The sequence below is a fragment of the Scyliorhinus torazame genome, chromosome 9, assembly GCF_047496885.1.
Source record: "Scyliorhinus torazame isolate Kashiwa2021f chromosome 9, sScyTor2.1, whole genome shotgun sequence".
Lineage (NCBI taxonomy): Eukaryota > Metazoa > Chordata > Chondrichthyes > Carcharhiniformes > Scyliorhinidae > Scyliorhinus > Scyliorhinus torazame.
Genome location: NC_092715.1, coordinates 86,662,932 through 86,679,486, shown reverse-complemented (window position 1 = coordinate 86,679,486; position 16,555 = coordinate 86,662,932). Strand labels below are relative to the sequence as shown.

Sequence of the window (16,555 nt, the reverse complement as noted above, 5' to 3'; positions counted from 1 at the left end):
AAAACAAGAATTAAGCAAGAATTTTATTTTGATTCGCCAGAGCAGGCGATGCACTTCATGAGAGACCATGGATAGTGCGGGGAGTGTGAGAACATTGAACTTTGGAGAGGAGTTTTGTGTAAAGTGTGGAGCACATTGGGTGGATGGATTGGGACAGGGTATGATGCGGGAGTGGTGATGGTGAGCGTGCCTTTTGCTTTTCTTTGGTTGCTGGTTGTTAGGAAGAGTTGGGGGGTGTATTGGGTGGGGTTACTGGGTTACAGGGATAGGGTGGAGGCATGGGGTTAAGTGGGGTGCTCTTTCCAAGGGCCGGTGCAGGCTCAATGGGCCAAATAGCCTCCTTCTGCACTGTAAACTCTATGATTCTATGATTGGGAGGGTGAGGGGTAGTTAGAGGCCTCAGGTGGGTACTACTATGTTAGCTGGGTGGGCTAGTTAATGGAAGTGAAGTGGGGGGTTGGCAGGAGGAGGGTGTGGGGAAGGGGGGGGGAATGGGTTGATTCTATGTTTGGGCATGGGGAGGGGGAGGGTAACGGGTTGCTGACATAGGTGTGGTGTAGTTGGGAAGGAGGAGATGGTGGCAGACATCTTGTGCCTGGAAGGCTGCGGAACATGGGCTGGGGGGGTTTGTCTTAAAAGGGGGTCTGGCTGATCGGCAGGGAAGAGAGGCGGGGAGCCCCCCCTGATCGGCAGGGAAGAGAGGCGGGGAGGCGGGAAGAGAGGCGGGGAGCGGGGAGCCGGTGCCCCCCCCCCCCCCCCCCCCCGACCAGACTGGTTACTTGGAACATGCAAGGGTTGAATGGGCCGGTTAAGCGGGCACATGTTTTCACGCATTTGAGGAGTTTGAAGGCAGACATTGTGTTTTTTCAGGAGACGCACCTGAAGTTGGGGGACCAGACGAAGCTGAGGAATAGTGTGTTAGCCTCTGGTTGCTGTTGAGTAAAGAGTCAAGAGTTCTGCTTCTTTTCACAAACACCTTTATTTTTCCTTGATCACACTCTGCACCAAACTCTATCATCACATCACATGCTCCAAAGGCCACCTTTACATCAGTGTCAATTATTGGATCAATGAGACATCTAATTGGAATGTTTCTTAACCCATTCTTTAACAGGGTGGGGCAGGTGTTCCACTCGGGGTTGGACATGAAGACGAGGGGGTGCGGTGCTCGTTAATGAGAAAGGCATTTGAGGTAGGAAGCATTGTGGCCGATCTGGGGGGCAGGTATGTTATGGTCTGTGGGAAGCTGGAGGAGATGCCGGTAGTCCTTGTGAATGTTTATGCCCGAATTGGGATGACGTGGACTTTATGAGATGGGTGTTAGGTAGGATCCTGGACCTGGACACGCACAAGCTGACATTAACACGGTTCTGGATCTGAGGATGGACCCGTTGAGTACTAAGTTGTCGAAGTGTCGGCTCGCGAGTTTGAGGGGGTTCATGGATTATATGGGGGCATATGGATCATGAAGATTTGGTAGTCCGAGGGCAAAGGAGTTATCGTACGTCTCGCATGTCATCTGGTGTACTCCCAGATCGATTTCTTTGTGATGGATAAGGTTCTGTTGGCGGGGGTGGCTGACTCGGAGTAATCGGCGATCACGGTTTCCAACCACGCACTGGATGGATTTGCGGGTGGCACAGGGAGGCCCAATGGCCGCAGTGGAGTTTGAATAATAATAATAATATTTACTGTCACAAGTAGGCTTACGCTGCAATGAAGTTACTGTGAAAGCCCCCTAGTCGCACCATTCCAGCGCCTGTTCGGGTACACAGAGGGAGAATTCAGAATGTCCAATTGACCATCCGTCAATTGCATGTCTTTTGGGACTTGTGGGAGGAAATTGGAACACCCTGAGGAAATCCACGCAGACACGGGAGAACGTGCAGACTCTGCGCAGACGGTGACCTAAGCTGGGAATCGAACCTGGGACCCTGGCGCTGTGAAGAAACAGTGATAGCCACTGTGCTACCGTGCTGCACATGAGGTTGTTGGTGGATGAGGGGGTGTGCGAGAGGGTGAGGGCTGCCATCTTGGGCTATGTGGAACTGAGTGACACGGGGGAGGGCATGGCCTCCATGCTTTGGGAGGTGGCAAAATTTGGCTCAAACTCCATCGATAAATTTACTGATGACACGACCGTAGTGGGTCGGATCTCGAACAATGATGAGTCAGAGTACAAGGGGGAGATAGAGAACTCAGTGGCATGGTTTAACGACAACAATCTCTCCCTCAACGTCAGCGAAACTAAAGAGCTGGTCATTGACTTCTGTACAGACCCGTCTGCACCAATGGTGCAGAGGTGGAGATGGTTGACAGCTTCAAATTCCTAGGTGTGCACATCACCAAAAATCTGTCCTGGTCCACCCACGTTGACACTACGCTCAAGAAAGCACAACAGCAAACAAAGAAAATTTGGCATGTCCACATTGACTCTGACCAATTTTTACGGATGGACTATTGAAAGCATCCTATCTGGCTGCATCACATCCTGGTATGGCAACTGCTCGTCCCAAGACCGTAAGAAACTATAGAGAACACAGCCCAGTCCATTACGTGAACCCCCCCTCCAATCCATTGACTCTGTCTATACCTCCAGCTGCCTTGGGAAAGCGGGCAGCATATCAAAGACCCGTCCCACCTGGGTTAGTCTCTCTTCCGACTTCTTCCATCGGGCCGGAGATACAAAAGTATGAAAACACGCACTAACAGGTTCAAAAACAACTTCTTCCACACTGTTGCCAGACTCTTGAATGACCATTTTGTGGACTGAACTGATCTCTTCACACATCTTCTCTACTGAGTAGTACTACACTTCGTATGCTCACTCGATGCCTGTGCCTATGTATTTACATTATGTATTTATGCCTGGCCTATGTTTTTTCATGTATGGAACAAGCTTTCCGGACTGTAGGCGGAACAATCTTTCCGGACTGTAGGCAGAACAATATTTTTCCCTGAACCTCAGCACACATGACAATAATCAAATTCAATTCACTGGCGGTAGTTAGGGGCAAATTTATTTTGATCTGAGCGCATAGGGACAAGAGAGCAAGGCTGGTAGATGAGATTCTGAGGGTGGATCGGAAGTACTCGGTGGCGCCAGAGGAGGGGTTGTTAAAGGAGAGACAAAGACTCCAGATGGAATTCTGGTTAGTGTCCATGATAAAGGTGGTAGGGCAATTGCGGTGAGCCAGAGGGGCAGTGTAAGAGTACGGGGAAAAGACGAGTAGGATGCTGGCCCACCAGCTGAGGAAACAGGCAGTGGCGGAGTAGATTGGTAGGGTGAGGGATGAGAGGGGCACGGTGGTGTCAGTCCCAGAGGGATAAATAGGGTATTTGAGGCCTTCTATAGAAGGCTGCACGAGTTGGAGCCGCAGCCTGGGGAGAAGGGGATGAGATGCTTCCTGGATGGGTTGGAGTTCCCTAGGGTGGAGGAGGAGAGGGCGCAGGGATTGGGGGCCCCGCTCGGACTGAGGGAGGTGATGGACGGCGTTGATGCGATGCAGGCAGGAAAGACCACGGGGCCGGGTGGTCCCAGTGGAGTTTTGCAAGATGGTTGGTGCGTAGTTGAGGTCTCTGCTAATGAGGATGTATATTGAGGCAAGGGATCCCCCGGGATCTCCCCCGGGATCCCCCCCCCCTCGCCCCCATTGTCGCAGGCATCCATTTCCCTGTTATTGAAGAAAGATAAAGACCCGGAGCAGTGTGTAGGTAGTACCGCCCGATATCATTGCTTAACGTTGATGCTAAGTTGTTCGCGGAGGTGTTAGCGTCGCGGATAGAGGATTGCGTCCCAGTGGTGATAGGGGAGGACCAGACAGGATTTGTGAATGGGTGCAAGTTGTCTGCGAATGTGCGAAAGCTGAATGCGGACAATCTATTGTTATATATTTTGGACTCGGTGGGAAGCTTTGAAAGGATCATTGAGATTTTGAGGGAATTTGGCTGGGTTCCGGGGTATAAATTGAACATGGGGACGAGTGAGGTGTTCCCGATCAATGCTAGAGGGCAGGAAAGGAGGCTAGGTTCTGGCAGGGGTTTTCGGACATGATGGCTGAGATTCTGGGCGTGGGGACGGCCTCAGCAGGTGCCGCTATTTGGTGTGTTGGAAGATCCAGGTGTCCAGGTGGGAGAGTGGCCGACATATCGACCTTTGCCTCTCTGATAGCCCCGAGACAGATCTTGTTGTGCTGCTGATATATGGAGCCGCCGAAGGCAGGGGGTATGGGTGAGTAACCTAGCAGAATTCATGCATTTTGAAAAGATCGAGTCCGCCTTGCGGCGGTCGGAGGAGGGGTTCACCTGGAGGTGGAAACCGTTCATTGATTTCTTCAAGGTGAATTGATGGGTCAGCAGGATGGAGGGTCAGTTTGGGTGTTGGTGTCAGGGGACGTTGGGCATGTTGATGTTTGGTCTTCTGACATTTTAATTTATCTACGCAAAATGCCTTTAATATAAATATTTTAGAAACATTTTCCAATCTATCACCATTTAAATAATACTCTGCCATTCGGTTTCTCCATCCAAAGTGGAAACCTTCACGTCTATTCAAGTTCATTTAATCATGGAATCCCTATCTTGCAGAAGGAGGCCATTCAGCCCATCGTGCCTGCACGGCCCTCTGCTTGGTATGGCAGCTGCTCAGCCCAAGACCGTAAGAAACTGTCGTGAATAAAGCCCAGTCCATCACACAAACTTGCCTCCCATCCATCAACTCGGGCTACACCTCCCACTGCCTAGGAAAAGCAGGCAGCATAGTCAAAGACCCCTCCCACCCGGCTGTTATTTCTTCCAACTTCTTCCATCGGGTAGAAGATACAAAAGTCTGAAAACACGTATGGACAGATTCAAAAACAGCTTCTTACCCGTTGTTACCAGACTCCTGAATGGTCCTCCTATGGGCTGAACTGACCTCTCTACGCTTCTTCTCTACTGTTGTCAGCACTATACTCAATATGCTTCCCCCATGTCTATGTATTTATATTGTGTATTTATTGTGTGTCTTATGTTTTTCATGTTTGGAATGATCTGCCTGGACTGTACGCAGAACAATACTTTTAACTGTACCTCGGTACACGTGACAATCAATCTAAATCTGAAAGAGCACCAACCTAGTTCACCCCCCCCTGCCCAATTCCCATAACCCCACCTAACCTTTGGACACTAAGGGGCAATTTAGCATATCCAATCCACCTAACCTGCACATCTTTGGACTTTTGTAGGAAACGGGAGCACCCAGAGGAAACCCACACAGACACGGAAAGAACGTACAACTCCACACAGACAGTCACCCGAGGTTGGAATCGAACCCGGGTCCCTGGTGCTGTGAGGCAGCAATGCTAACCACTGTGCCACCCCAAGCAAAAGGAACAGGTCCTTTGGATATGTTTAATGACTCACTGTCTCAGGGTTCATTGCCCCCAATCCTCACTCAGGCCTCTTATTTCTTTGCTCCTTCAGGGAGACAGAGACCCAGCTGAATGCGGCTCATACTGGCCCATCTCACTTTTAAACACAACGTTAAGCTGCTGGCCAAAGTTCTGGCGCTCTGGCTGAATCCTTCCATTCCAGGTATAAATTCGGAGGATCAAACAGACTTTCTGAAGGGCCAACAATTGTCGACCTATATACGTCAACTTTTAAGCATTATTCTTTCCCCCTCCCCAGCACCCGAGCCTGAGGTTATAGTGTCTCTGGATGCTGAAAAAGCCTTTCATCGGGTGGAATGGGAATGTCTATCAGAGATTCTCGGGAGATTCGGATTTGTCATAAATTTGCCTGCTGGATTCATCTGATGTATAATGTCCCTACTGCCAGCCTTCACACGAACATTCTACATTCAGATCACTTCCCCTTGGGTGGGGGCACTAGACAGGACTGCCCTCTTTTATTTGCCTTGGCACCAGAGCCTCTCTCTATAGCCCAAGGGTCTCTGATCAATGGAAGGGTATTTGTCTGGATGGGGTGGAGCATCGGCTATCGCTTTATGTGGATGATCAACTTCTGTACATTACAGACCCAGCTCGCTCCATAGACAGCATAATGAAGACCCTTAATATATCTTGCTCCTTCTCCAGTTATAAATTCAATTTAGGCTAGAGTGTTTTCCGGTGAATCCCCCGGAAGAAGAGCTCAGTTTCGCTCCTGACCTTTCCAATACCAGTTTCCATTATTTGGGAATCCGGGTGGCCCATAAGGTAGGCACCACTCCATAAATTAAACCACCCAAGACTGATGTCAGTGCGGATCTACAGAGGTGGAACAACCTCCCTCTGCCTCTGGCGGGTAAGATCCAAATAATTAAAATGAATGTGCTTCCTAGGTTTTTCTTTTTCTTTCTATGCATGCCAATTATTTTGCCCAAATCCTTTTTTAAGGCTAACAAATTGATTTCTGCTTTCATTATGACGGGTAAGAGTCCCAAAATCTGCAGTGTTTGTTCTACTCCAAAGAGACAGCTAGGCGGGAAGCTTGCCTCTCCCAAATTTATTGTTTTACTACTGGGCTGCTAACATCCAAAAGATTTTGCAGTGGATTAGTGCCCCGATTAGATTTGGGGCAGAATGGAGGCTCTCTCATGCACTACCTCGACTCTTCATGCCATAATTACTGCACCACTGCCCTTCTCTCCTGCTACTTTCCTCAAATCCGATGGTGGTCTCCTCCCTCAGGATTTGGAAACGGTTTTAAGCTTTGCTCCCTGTTTCCTTTGGCACATATTTATAACAATCACCTCTTCTTACCTTCTGGTTTGGACCCTTATTTAAATCTTGGAAAGCAAAGGGACTTGAGCATTTTAGTGACATATTTTTAGAGGGGAGATTTGCCAGTTCTCGGGAGCTGGCTTATAAATTTCAGTTGCCCAATTCTAGCCTCTTTCGTTATTTTCAGATGTGACTTTACCCATTAAGTTTTTCCTTACTTTCCTTTGACCCCCACCCTCCTTCTCGCTGAAGAAGGTTTTATCCATGGCTCAACCTGGCAAGGGGTCTTTCTCAGACCTGCATGGCTATTTCCTCTTGCCAGATCCCACCCCACTGGATGGGGTGAAGGCAAGATGGGAGAGGAAGCTGGGTCTTGTGCTTACTGATGAGGCTTGGCGGGAAGCTCTCTGCAGGGTCAACTCCATGTCCTCTTGTGCCCGATTGAATTTAATCAAGTTCAAAGTGTTATTGATGCGAGTATAGATTTATTCATAGTTTTAGGGTCTAATTGAATACAATTAGCTGGGAGGTAACATTATTAAAAGTGTCTTGACCGTGAGAATCCAGTCATTGTTTCACATAATGAATTAGCCATTGTATTCCAGTGTCATGACTGTGGGAATCTAGACATTGTTTCAGTCAATGTTTCAAATAATGAATTAGCCATTGTATTACAGTGTATTCAGCATAAGAGTGCATCAACTAATCAGTTACAGCAAGGTATCCGGGCCGAGCTATGGCGTGAGAAACCTATCCAGTAATTTTCCTAAGACTGCGCACGCAGACGCTGAGCTAGTTTTGACAGGCACCAGTCAATCTTCAGTAATGTCCAATGTTTGATTGATGAAATGGACTGAATGAAATGAAATGAAAATCGCTTATTGTCACGAGTAGTCTTCAATGAAGTTACTGTGAAAAGCCCCTAGTCGCCACATTCCGGCGCCTGTTCGGGGAGGCTGGTACGGGATAAACCATCCTCTAAATAACAGACATCCATTTGAACAAACCAGGATGTCTCAGCAGAAACCAATGAGAGTAAATGAGGGATTAAACCAGAGTTAAAAATTCCCTTAAAAGTAGGACCTCGTGGTCGAGGTCTTGTTCCTGAATTCCTGCATTCTTGAATCATCTGTTTGCTAATGTTTAAAGTGATTTTTTTATGCTTTTATGTTTTATGCCATGTGATTGTGCCAATCATTATGCCAATGACCCTTTTATGTCATTTGATATTTTATTTTTGAATCAGTTTTTATTCAAGTGAACAATTAGCAATAAAGTTCTATTTTTGACACCTCCAATCAACGGAACTATCGACTTTCATTCGAAGGTAAAACAAGAATCACAACAGGGCGCACTTGACCAAGGCAAGGATAAGTCTGTTTTTCCCCAAATGTGGAGGACAAGTGTGTCGTTGGTCGCTTGCCCCAGCTAACCATACACATTGTTTTGGTCCTGCCCCAAATTTGGCAGCTTCTGGGTTTCTTTTTCAACACAGTATCGAAGATTCTTTGGGTGGTTCTAGAGCCATGTCCATTGGTCGCCATATTTGGGTCTCAGATTTACCTGCTTTTCACTCTGGGGTAGGGGTGGATGTTGTCACTATTGCCTCACTGGTAGCTGGAAGTCCCCCATCCTGCCCAGTACTTCTAGCCGGACAATTTAATGACATTCCTGCACTGAGAAAATATTAAATATACTATCAGGGGGTGGGTGGGGAAGTTCTACCTTAGATGGTAATCTTTTATTTCCTCTTTAAGGATCTAGACACCATCAGCTGTTAGGGGGTTTATTTTTTTTTAAATCTTTTTACTAGCATTTCTCATATTTATAAACAATTGTATATATACACATCGCATTTTTCTTACCCGTGTTAATTTACTTTATTGTACGGAAAGATTTATTTCTTCTTTCTTTTAATTGGTCCTATATACATTTCGCCGCCCTCTGGGTCGGTCTATGGTGCCTCCCCTCCCGTCCCCGTGCCCCCCTCCCTTGCTTGCTCCCCCTGTCCCTTCCCCCTCCCTCCCTCCCTCGCCTGTCCCTTCCCCCTCCCTCCCTCCCCCTTCTCTCCCCTTCCCCCGGGTTGCACAGTCCTTTGGTTCCTCATCTATCTTGTTTTTTTATTCTTAACTTACTCCTCGTTGCTGGTCTCGAACAGGTTTTGGAACAGGCCGACAAACTGCCCCAAGTATCTAGCAAGCCTCCCTCGGATGGTATACTTAATCTTCTCCAGGTGGGGAAACTCCAAGAGGTCATCAAATCAGTCTGCAGATATGGCCGGTGCTGCTGATTGGTAACCGAGCAAGATTCTCCGGCTGCCATTAGGAAATCGAAAACAAGGGCGTCAGCCCCCTTCCCCATGTGTAGCTCTGGTTGCTCCGATAGCCCGAAGATTGCCACTATTGGGCATGGTTTCACCCTCACCCCCACAGCATGGACATTGCCTCGGAGAAGGCTGTCCAGAACCCAGCAAGCTTGGGACAAGCCAAGAACATGTGGGCGTGGTTGGCCGGGCCATTCTGGCACCGTTCACATTTATCCTCCACCTCCGGGAAGAACCTGCTCAGTCGGGTTCTGGTCAGGTGCGCTCTGTGCAACACATGCCCATCAGGTCCTCTAGTTGTGTGTTTACTGGGGCCCCGGGGTACCCTACTGTCTCTCTGCAGAGGAAGTGTTTTATTTGGAGGTGTCTCATTTCCTGCCCTTTTGCTAGTTTCCACTTCCTCGTCAGTTCGTCCAGTGTCGCCAGTCTGTGCCCTACGTAAAAGTCCCCGACTGATAAGTGTGTCCCCGTCCCGTCTCCATCTTTTGAAGGTGGTATCTAGCACGGCTGGGGGGGAATCTGTGATTGCCGCAGATGGGGACCATTTTAGTTAGCCCGAAGTGTTGTCTCAGCTGGGCCCACGTTCTCAGCGTGGCCGCTACCACTGGGCTCATTGTGTATCTTGTTGAGGGGGATGGGATTGCTGTTATAGCCAGGGCCCGGAGGAGCATTCCTTTATTGGAGACCTCCTCCATCTGTACCCACTCTGTGCCGGGTTTGTATACCCATCCCCTCACTCTTTCTGCCGTTGCTACCCACTGGTAGTATTGTAGGTTCGGTAAAGCCAAGCCCTTGGTTTTTCCTTCTTTGCAATGTTGGTTTGGAAATTTTCGGATTCTTACCCCCCCCCACACACACACACACACACACAAACGCCATGATTAGGCAGATCGGTATGGATCTAAACAGGAAGAGGAACCTCGGCAGTATGTTCATCTTGATCGTCTGCACTCTCCCCGCCAGGGAGAGTTGGAGTGAGCCCCACCTTTGTAGGTCCTTTTTTACTTCCTCCACCAGGCTGGTCAGATTCCACTTGTGGATCTGTGTCCAGTCTCAGGCTATCTGGATCCCCAGGTAACGGAGTCTGTTCTGGGCCGTTTTAAACGGGAGCCCCTCCAGCTCTGTCCCTCCCCCATTTGGGTTCACTGGGAATGCCTCACTTTTGCCCAGGTTAAGTTTTTAGCCCGAAAAGGTTCCAAACTCTTTCAGGACCTGTAGTATTGCCTTCAGTCCCTCCTGTGACTTCGAGACATAGAGGAGCAGGTCATCTGCATAGAGTGAGACTCTGTGCTCTCTGCCTCCGCTCCGGATGCCCTTCCAGCTTTTCGCATCCCGCTGGTTTATTGCAACATTGCAACTGGGCTGGTTTAGCACAGGGCTAAATCGCTGGCTTTGAAAGCAGACCAAGGCAGGCCAGCAGCACGGTTCAATTGCCATACCAGCCTCCCCGAACAGGCGCTGGAATGTGGTGACTAGGGGCTTTTCACAGTAACTTCATTTGAAGCCTACTTGTGACAATAAGCGATTTTCATTTTCATTCATTTCAAGGCTATCACCAGAGGTTCGATCACTAGCGCGACAAGAGTGGGAACAGGGGGCAGCCCTGTCTTATTCCTCTCTGCAGCTGGAAATATCCAGAGCTGGTGGTGTTAGTTCGGACGCTCGCCTTGGGAGCGTTGTACGGGAGTCTCACTCAGGCGGTGAACCCCACTCCTAGCCCAAACCGTTCCATTACTTTGAGGAGGTACTTGCATTTTACTCTGTCGAAGGCCTTTTCTGCATCGAGGGAGACGATCACCTCTTTCTCTCCCCAGGGGGGGGGTCATTATTACATTCAGCAGCCACCTGATGTTCGCTGTGAGCTACCTACCCTTGACAAAGCCACTTTGGCCCTCTGCGACCACCTCCGATACGCAGCCCTCCAGTCTTTTGGCCAGGACCGTTGCGATTATTTTCGCGTCCACATTCAGCAGTGAAATGGGTCTGTATGATCACATTCCGTTATCTTTTTTGGGTATCAGTGAAATTGTGGCATGCGCCAGCGGGATGGGCAGGGTGCCCCTTGCCAGTAAGTCCACGAACATGTCCCTTAGGTGTGGGGCCAAGAGTGGTGCAAATGTTTTGTAGAAGTCCGCCAGGAACCCGGCCTTCCCTGCCTGCATGGAGTTGATGCTCTCTATGATTTCTCCAGATCTATTGGCTTCCAGCTTCCCCCTTCTGTCTTCCCCAACAACTGGTAGTTCCAGTCCATCTTGGAACTGTTTCATCCCCACGTCCCCATCCGGAAGTGTACAGTCCCCGGTAGAAGGTCTCAAATGCCCGATTGACCTCCTTTAGTTCCGCTACCAGTCTGTCTCTGTTATCCTTTATCTGCGCTATTTCCCTCTTGGCTGCCTGCTTACTCAGCTGGTGAGCCAATAGGTGACCAGCCTTATCTCCGTGTTCGTAGAAGATCCCCCGTGTCTGCCGGAGTTGGTACACTGCTTTCCTGGTGGATAGCAGGTTAAAGTCCATTTGCAGCTCCTTCCTCTCCGCCAGCAGCTCTACGGTCGGGGCCTCGGAGTATTTTTTGTCGACTTCCAGAATGGAGTCAACTAGTCGTTGCCCGGCCACCCTCTCTTCCCTATCTCTGCTGGCCTTTTAGACTGTGATCTCTCCTCCAAGGCCTCCCAGAACGTGGAGGGTGAGACCTCTCCGTTTTGGTTGTTACTAACGTAATCGCCTATGGCCCGTGATATTTTTTGGCAGAAGGCCTTGTCGGCCCAGATGTCCGTGTCCAGCCTCCATATGGGACACTGGGTACGGCCTGTCTCCAACCTCACATCCATGTAGTGTGGAACGTGGACAGAGATAACGATCGTGGAGTATTCCGCTCCCGTGAAGCCTGGAAGCACTGATTTCCCATTGCAAAGAAGGCAATACGGGTGTACTCCTTGTGCACTTGTGAAAAGTATGAGAATTCCTTTTCTACTGGGTGCAGGAAACTCCATGGGTCCACCGCCCCCATCTGCTCCATAAAAGCCCCATGTTCCCTAGCCATGCCAGTCTCTATCCCTGTTCTGGGGTTTGATTGGTCGGTCAGTGAGTCCTGCACGCAGTTAAAGTCGCTCCCCATAATCAAGTTGGTGTGTGTCAATGTCGGGGATTTCTGCCATGGTCTTCTTTTTTAAAATAAATTCAGAGTACTCAATTATTTCTTTTCCAATTAATGGGCAATTTAGCGTGGCCAATCCACCTAACCTGCACATCTTTGGGTTGTGGGGGTGAAACTCACGCAGACATGGAAAGAATGTGCAAACTCCACACGGACAGTGACCGAGGGCCGGGATTTGAATCCGGGTCCTCAGCGCTGCAGTCCCAGTGCTAACCACTCCACCACATGCCAGCCTGGCATGGTCTTCTTTAGGAATTCTACGTCGTCCCAGTTGGGAGCGTACACATTTACCCCATTGGTGCCCCGACCATGACGTAACGTCCCCCTCGTCTTCTTGTTGATTAGTATTGTTACTCCCCTTGCTCTCGTCCCGTAACATGAGTGGTATGTCTGTCCCACCCATACCTTCCTTACCAGCAGTTGGTCTTTCGCCCTTGGGTACTTCTCTTGTATGTAGATTATGTCGGTTTTTAGGCCTCTTAAGTGGGTGAAGACTCTGGATCTTTTCACTGGGGCGTTAAGTCCCCTTACGTTCCAGGTAACAATCCTGGTGGGGGATTTCTGACCCCCCCGTCTTGCAGGACCACCCATACTTACCTGTTGGACGAGCCGCTGCATTCCGGGGTTTCCCTTTGTTAGGGGGCTGTCCAAAATGGCCACGGTGGCCGCTCTCACCATGAGGTCAGTCCCCAGCGCTCTGGGGTTTCTCTTTGTCCAAGGGGCACCCAACATGGCCGCCAACTATGTGTACGTCACGTGGATGCGTCCCTGCACTCCGTGGTCTCCCTTCGTTCTGATGCCTTCCCGAGTGGCTGTTTGCGGCGCCATCTTGGTTCCTCGCCTTGCTCCATGCCTGCCAAGGCCTGTGTCGGTTCAGTTTCTCTGCCTCAACCTTCCCTTTGCTTCTTTTTTGTTCTGCACTCCCTCGACCCCCCCACCCCAGCCCCTCTTCCCCCACCCTGTGTTCTTCCTTCCCTTTTGTTCCGTCCCCATCCCCTCTTTGTGCCAGGCGCTCCCTCTCCTGAGAGGTGCGCCGCGGCCCTCCTTTCTTTCTGCCCTACGTGTTGGCCCTCCTTGCTAATACGATGGCTCCCCTCCCAGTACTTGTCTGGCTCTGGTCCTGTCTTGGTACACCCTTATATTTTTTCCTTCCTACCTACATAGTTTTGTCTGACGTGCCCACCTTAAGATTTTTCCCCGGTCCTGGAACAGGTGCAGCTTTACGATAATTGCTCTGGGCTGCACCCGGGCTTTGGGCCTGGGTCGAAGGGACCTGTGTGTCCTGTCCATTTCTGGGGGCTTTGGAAAGCCCTCCCTCCCCACTAGCTTGCCCAGCATTTGGGCGATTTAGCCCGTTGGGTCTCTGCCCTCCATCCCCTCTGGCAGGCCCACTATTCTTACATTCTGTCTTCTGGACTGTTTTCTTGGTCCTCCACTTTCCTTCTTAGGCTCCTCTGGGTCGTCACCAACCTTCTCACCTCGGTTTCCAGAGCTACAATCCTGTCGCTCTGGTCCGAGGCGGCCTTCTCCAACTCCAGGATTGTTTTCTCCTGCGCCTCCACCTTCCTTCCCAGGCCTTCTATGGTTCGATGCCAGTTGTTCGTCGCCTCCAACATCACCCCCTTCATCATCATGTGTCGCTCCGTCCTGATCACCTCCTTCATGGCGTTTAGCTCCCTTTTCAGCACACTTCTCCATTCCTCCCCCTGTGTGCTGGCGGGAGGAGTTCACCGTGTCCTGTTCCTGCTCCGCTGTTCGGTTCACCAGCTTTTCCCCTTCCTGGTTCGCCTGATCCTCCATCTCGTCTCCTGGGGCTGCCTGTCTGCGTGCCCACGGCTCCTGCCCCTTTTCTTTGCTTCTGCTCCTAATGTCTCACCGTCCCCTCGATTTATTATTTCCAGGTATGTTCCTATTATGCTTCTTTCGCCTTTGGCTGGGTTTAGGTGGGCTTTTTAGGCCGAAACTGTCGATAAATTGCCTGTTGGTTTTGTTTGGGAGGACAGCCACCTGATGTGCGCCCGCTCTGCCCATCACCGCCACCGAAAGTGCCTGTTAGGGGGTTTATTTGTAGTATTTAGTTTTTAGTTTGTGTTTCTTATTGGGAATTTGTTTGTAACTTTTTGGCTGTACTCTTACATCTTTGTTGGTTGATTGTTTGTTATATTGTTATGATATAAAACTTCAATAAATATACTTTTTTTGAAAACCATAAACAAATATTTTGCACTGAAATTATAACCAGAAGTGACCAAAAATGTAAATCACAGGAGTTAAGAGGGAAAATGTTAAAGGAAAAATAGGGAAAGAGAAGGGAACTTGAATTAAAGACCAACAATGTAGATTCAGCATTGTCACAGGCAAGATAGGTGGGAGACTACTGTCCTGAATAAAGTCAAAAACATCTACGTATGGTTGGTACAGGTACTAAAATGTTCATAACTTATAATTATGATACTAAATAAGTTAGCAGTTTAACAAATAGGGGTTTCATTCGTTGGCAGAGCGCACCTGGGAATTGATAACCAGGAATCTCAAACCACACACTTCCTTGAACCATCTGCACGATGATAACCTGAAACGCTCATTGACTCCCAAATAGTTCATTCTGACAGTAACGCTGACCTACACTTCCCTGAACAAATTTGTCAAATATTTGGAAATTTTACAATATGTCTGTCCCTTTCAAATGCGTAAGTAACCGTTCGCTGAAAGTACAAGTTTAATATTACAACATTCCTGCTCTGCCATAAATTAAGCAACTATGTTGTCATTTGAAGCGGCTCACCAGATGTAGAAGACAGAATTCAAGCAACATAGTTGAACAGTAACTAATACAACATACGGGATGCACAAAAGGCAACACATTTTCAGGTGGTCCCGGTTTCCTCCCAAAGTTATGCTGCATACTTTTAATATCCGCTCCCAACTCCCAGCACAATTTACAGAAATGAAAACAATCTGCAACCTAGATTATTTCATCATCTACAGCACCAAACAAGTTAAAACGTGTATTGCTCAGCAAGGGGGCAATTTTGAACGTCTCGGACATTTAAAACCTCAATCTGCATGGAGTAAACAAAAGCGAGAAAACGAGTTTCCGGCTATAATTGACCCATGAATTTGCACTCCTGCAACAAACAGCATGTTTGCATTGTCCTCTTTCCATGAGTTTTGTGTTTACAACTGCTAGGATTCAGGTGTGATGTCGAGGCCGCGGCTGTTTCTTTGTTCTCGGGAAGCTGTCTTCCCTCCCTCCCTTGACAAGCCCCTGGGCCGCTGCCTGGGACAGGCCATCTCTCTAGGTCATTACTCACTGGTTAGTCGGAGGAGCCGTCAGCGGGATCTCCACTTCTTCCTCTTCAAACTCATGGCCGTCGAAAGAATCCACTTCGTCTGGGGGCAAGGGGAGGGCAGGGGTGCCGGAGACAGGGGTAGGGGCAACGGCGCTGACAGCAGACTCGGAAAGGAGCGGGCCCCCAGGCGGTGATGAGGAGGGCGATGGTTCGGACTGGAGGGGCCGCGTTGAGCCCGAGTCCGACACTTTCTGCGGCGCAGGCTGGAAAACAACCGTCTCTCCATCTTCACCCAGAGCCGCCACAGTCACAGACGCCGCCAACAGGCATTCATTCCCCACTTCCGCCGCCATCATGGTCACAGCCCCGCACACAATGGGGAGGGGGGGGGGGGGTGGAGACAGCAGAAACTTTTATCTATATAAAAACATGCAACAGGGCTCGGATGGGGAAGGTGAAGAAGCAACTTTACTGAAGCACTCAGCGGAGTGGAGAGTTCATGACTTCATCTGTCTTCCTTCCGTCAGTCACAGTCAGTGGCGGGGCGGGGAGATCGCAAAACCACTCGCTCACCAACTCCGTGGGAGGAGGGAAGAGGCCAATTAGTAGCACCGGGGGGTGGGGGGGAGAGAGAGATCGCTCACTGACGGGGGGAGGGGGGAGAGATCGCTCACTGACTAGGGGGTGGGGGAGAGATCGCTCACTGGCACCGGGAGGAGGGAGGAGAGAGGTCGCTCACTGACTAGGGGGGTGGGGGAGAGATCGCTCACTTACAGAGGGGGGGGGGGGGGTTTGGCGCAAGCGATCCACAGCTCGCGGTGTGGCCGTTGAACCGTAGCTGACGCACGCGATCGGGTCCGGGCCCTTGCCTGTCAGCAGTACAAACACAGAGTGTACGCGAAGTCAATCCTTTCTTCCTCTCTTTGGGCCACTCGCTTTCTTGCGCAACTTTACTGGTACCGTGTCCTATTAAGGCCCGAGAAATCGACTGCTGTCCGGGAAGCGATGTGCTCTGCAATCCCGCCACACCTAAGGCTACAAGAAATCAGGATGCGTGGGCAATGTTTGTATGTCTGTG

The 16,555-nt window shown here is 49.8% G+C and overlaps 1 protein-coding gene across 1 annotated transcript in view; it reads right to left on the bottom strand.

Moving 5' to 3' along the window:
- Window positions 1-16,147, bottom strand: part of LOC140429358 (ras GTPase-activating protein 1-like) — a 374,654-nt gene extending 358,507 nt beyond the window's left edge. The window contains exon 1 of the mRNA XM_072516226.1: window positions 15,499-16,147. Within this exon, the coding sequence (XP_072372327.1) occupies window positions 15,499-15,833 (335 nt within the window). The 5' untranslated portion in view covers window positions 15,834-16,147. The remainder of the gene's footprint in view (window positions 1-15,498) is intronic.
- Window positions 16,148-16,555: the final 408 nt, after the last annotated feature.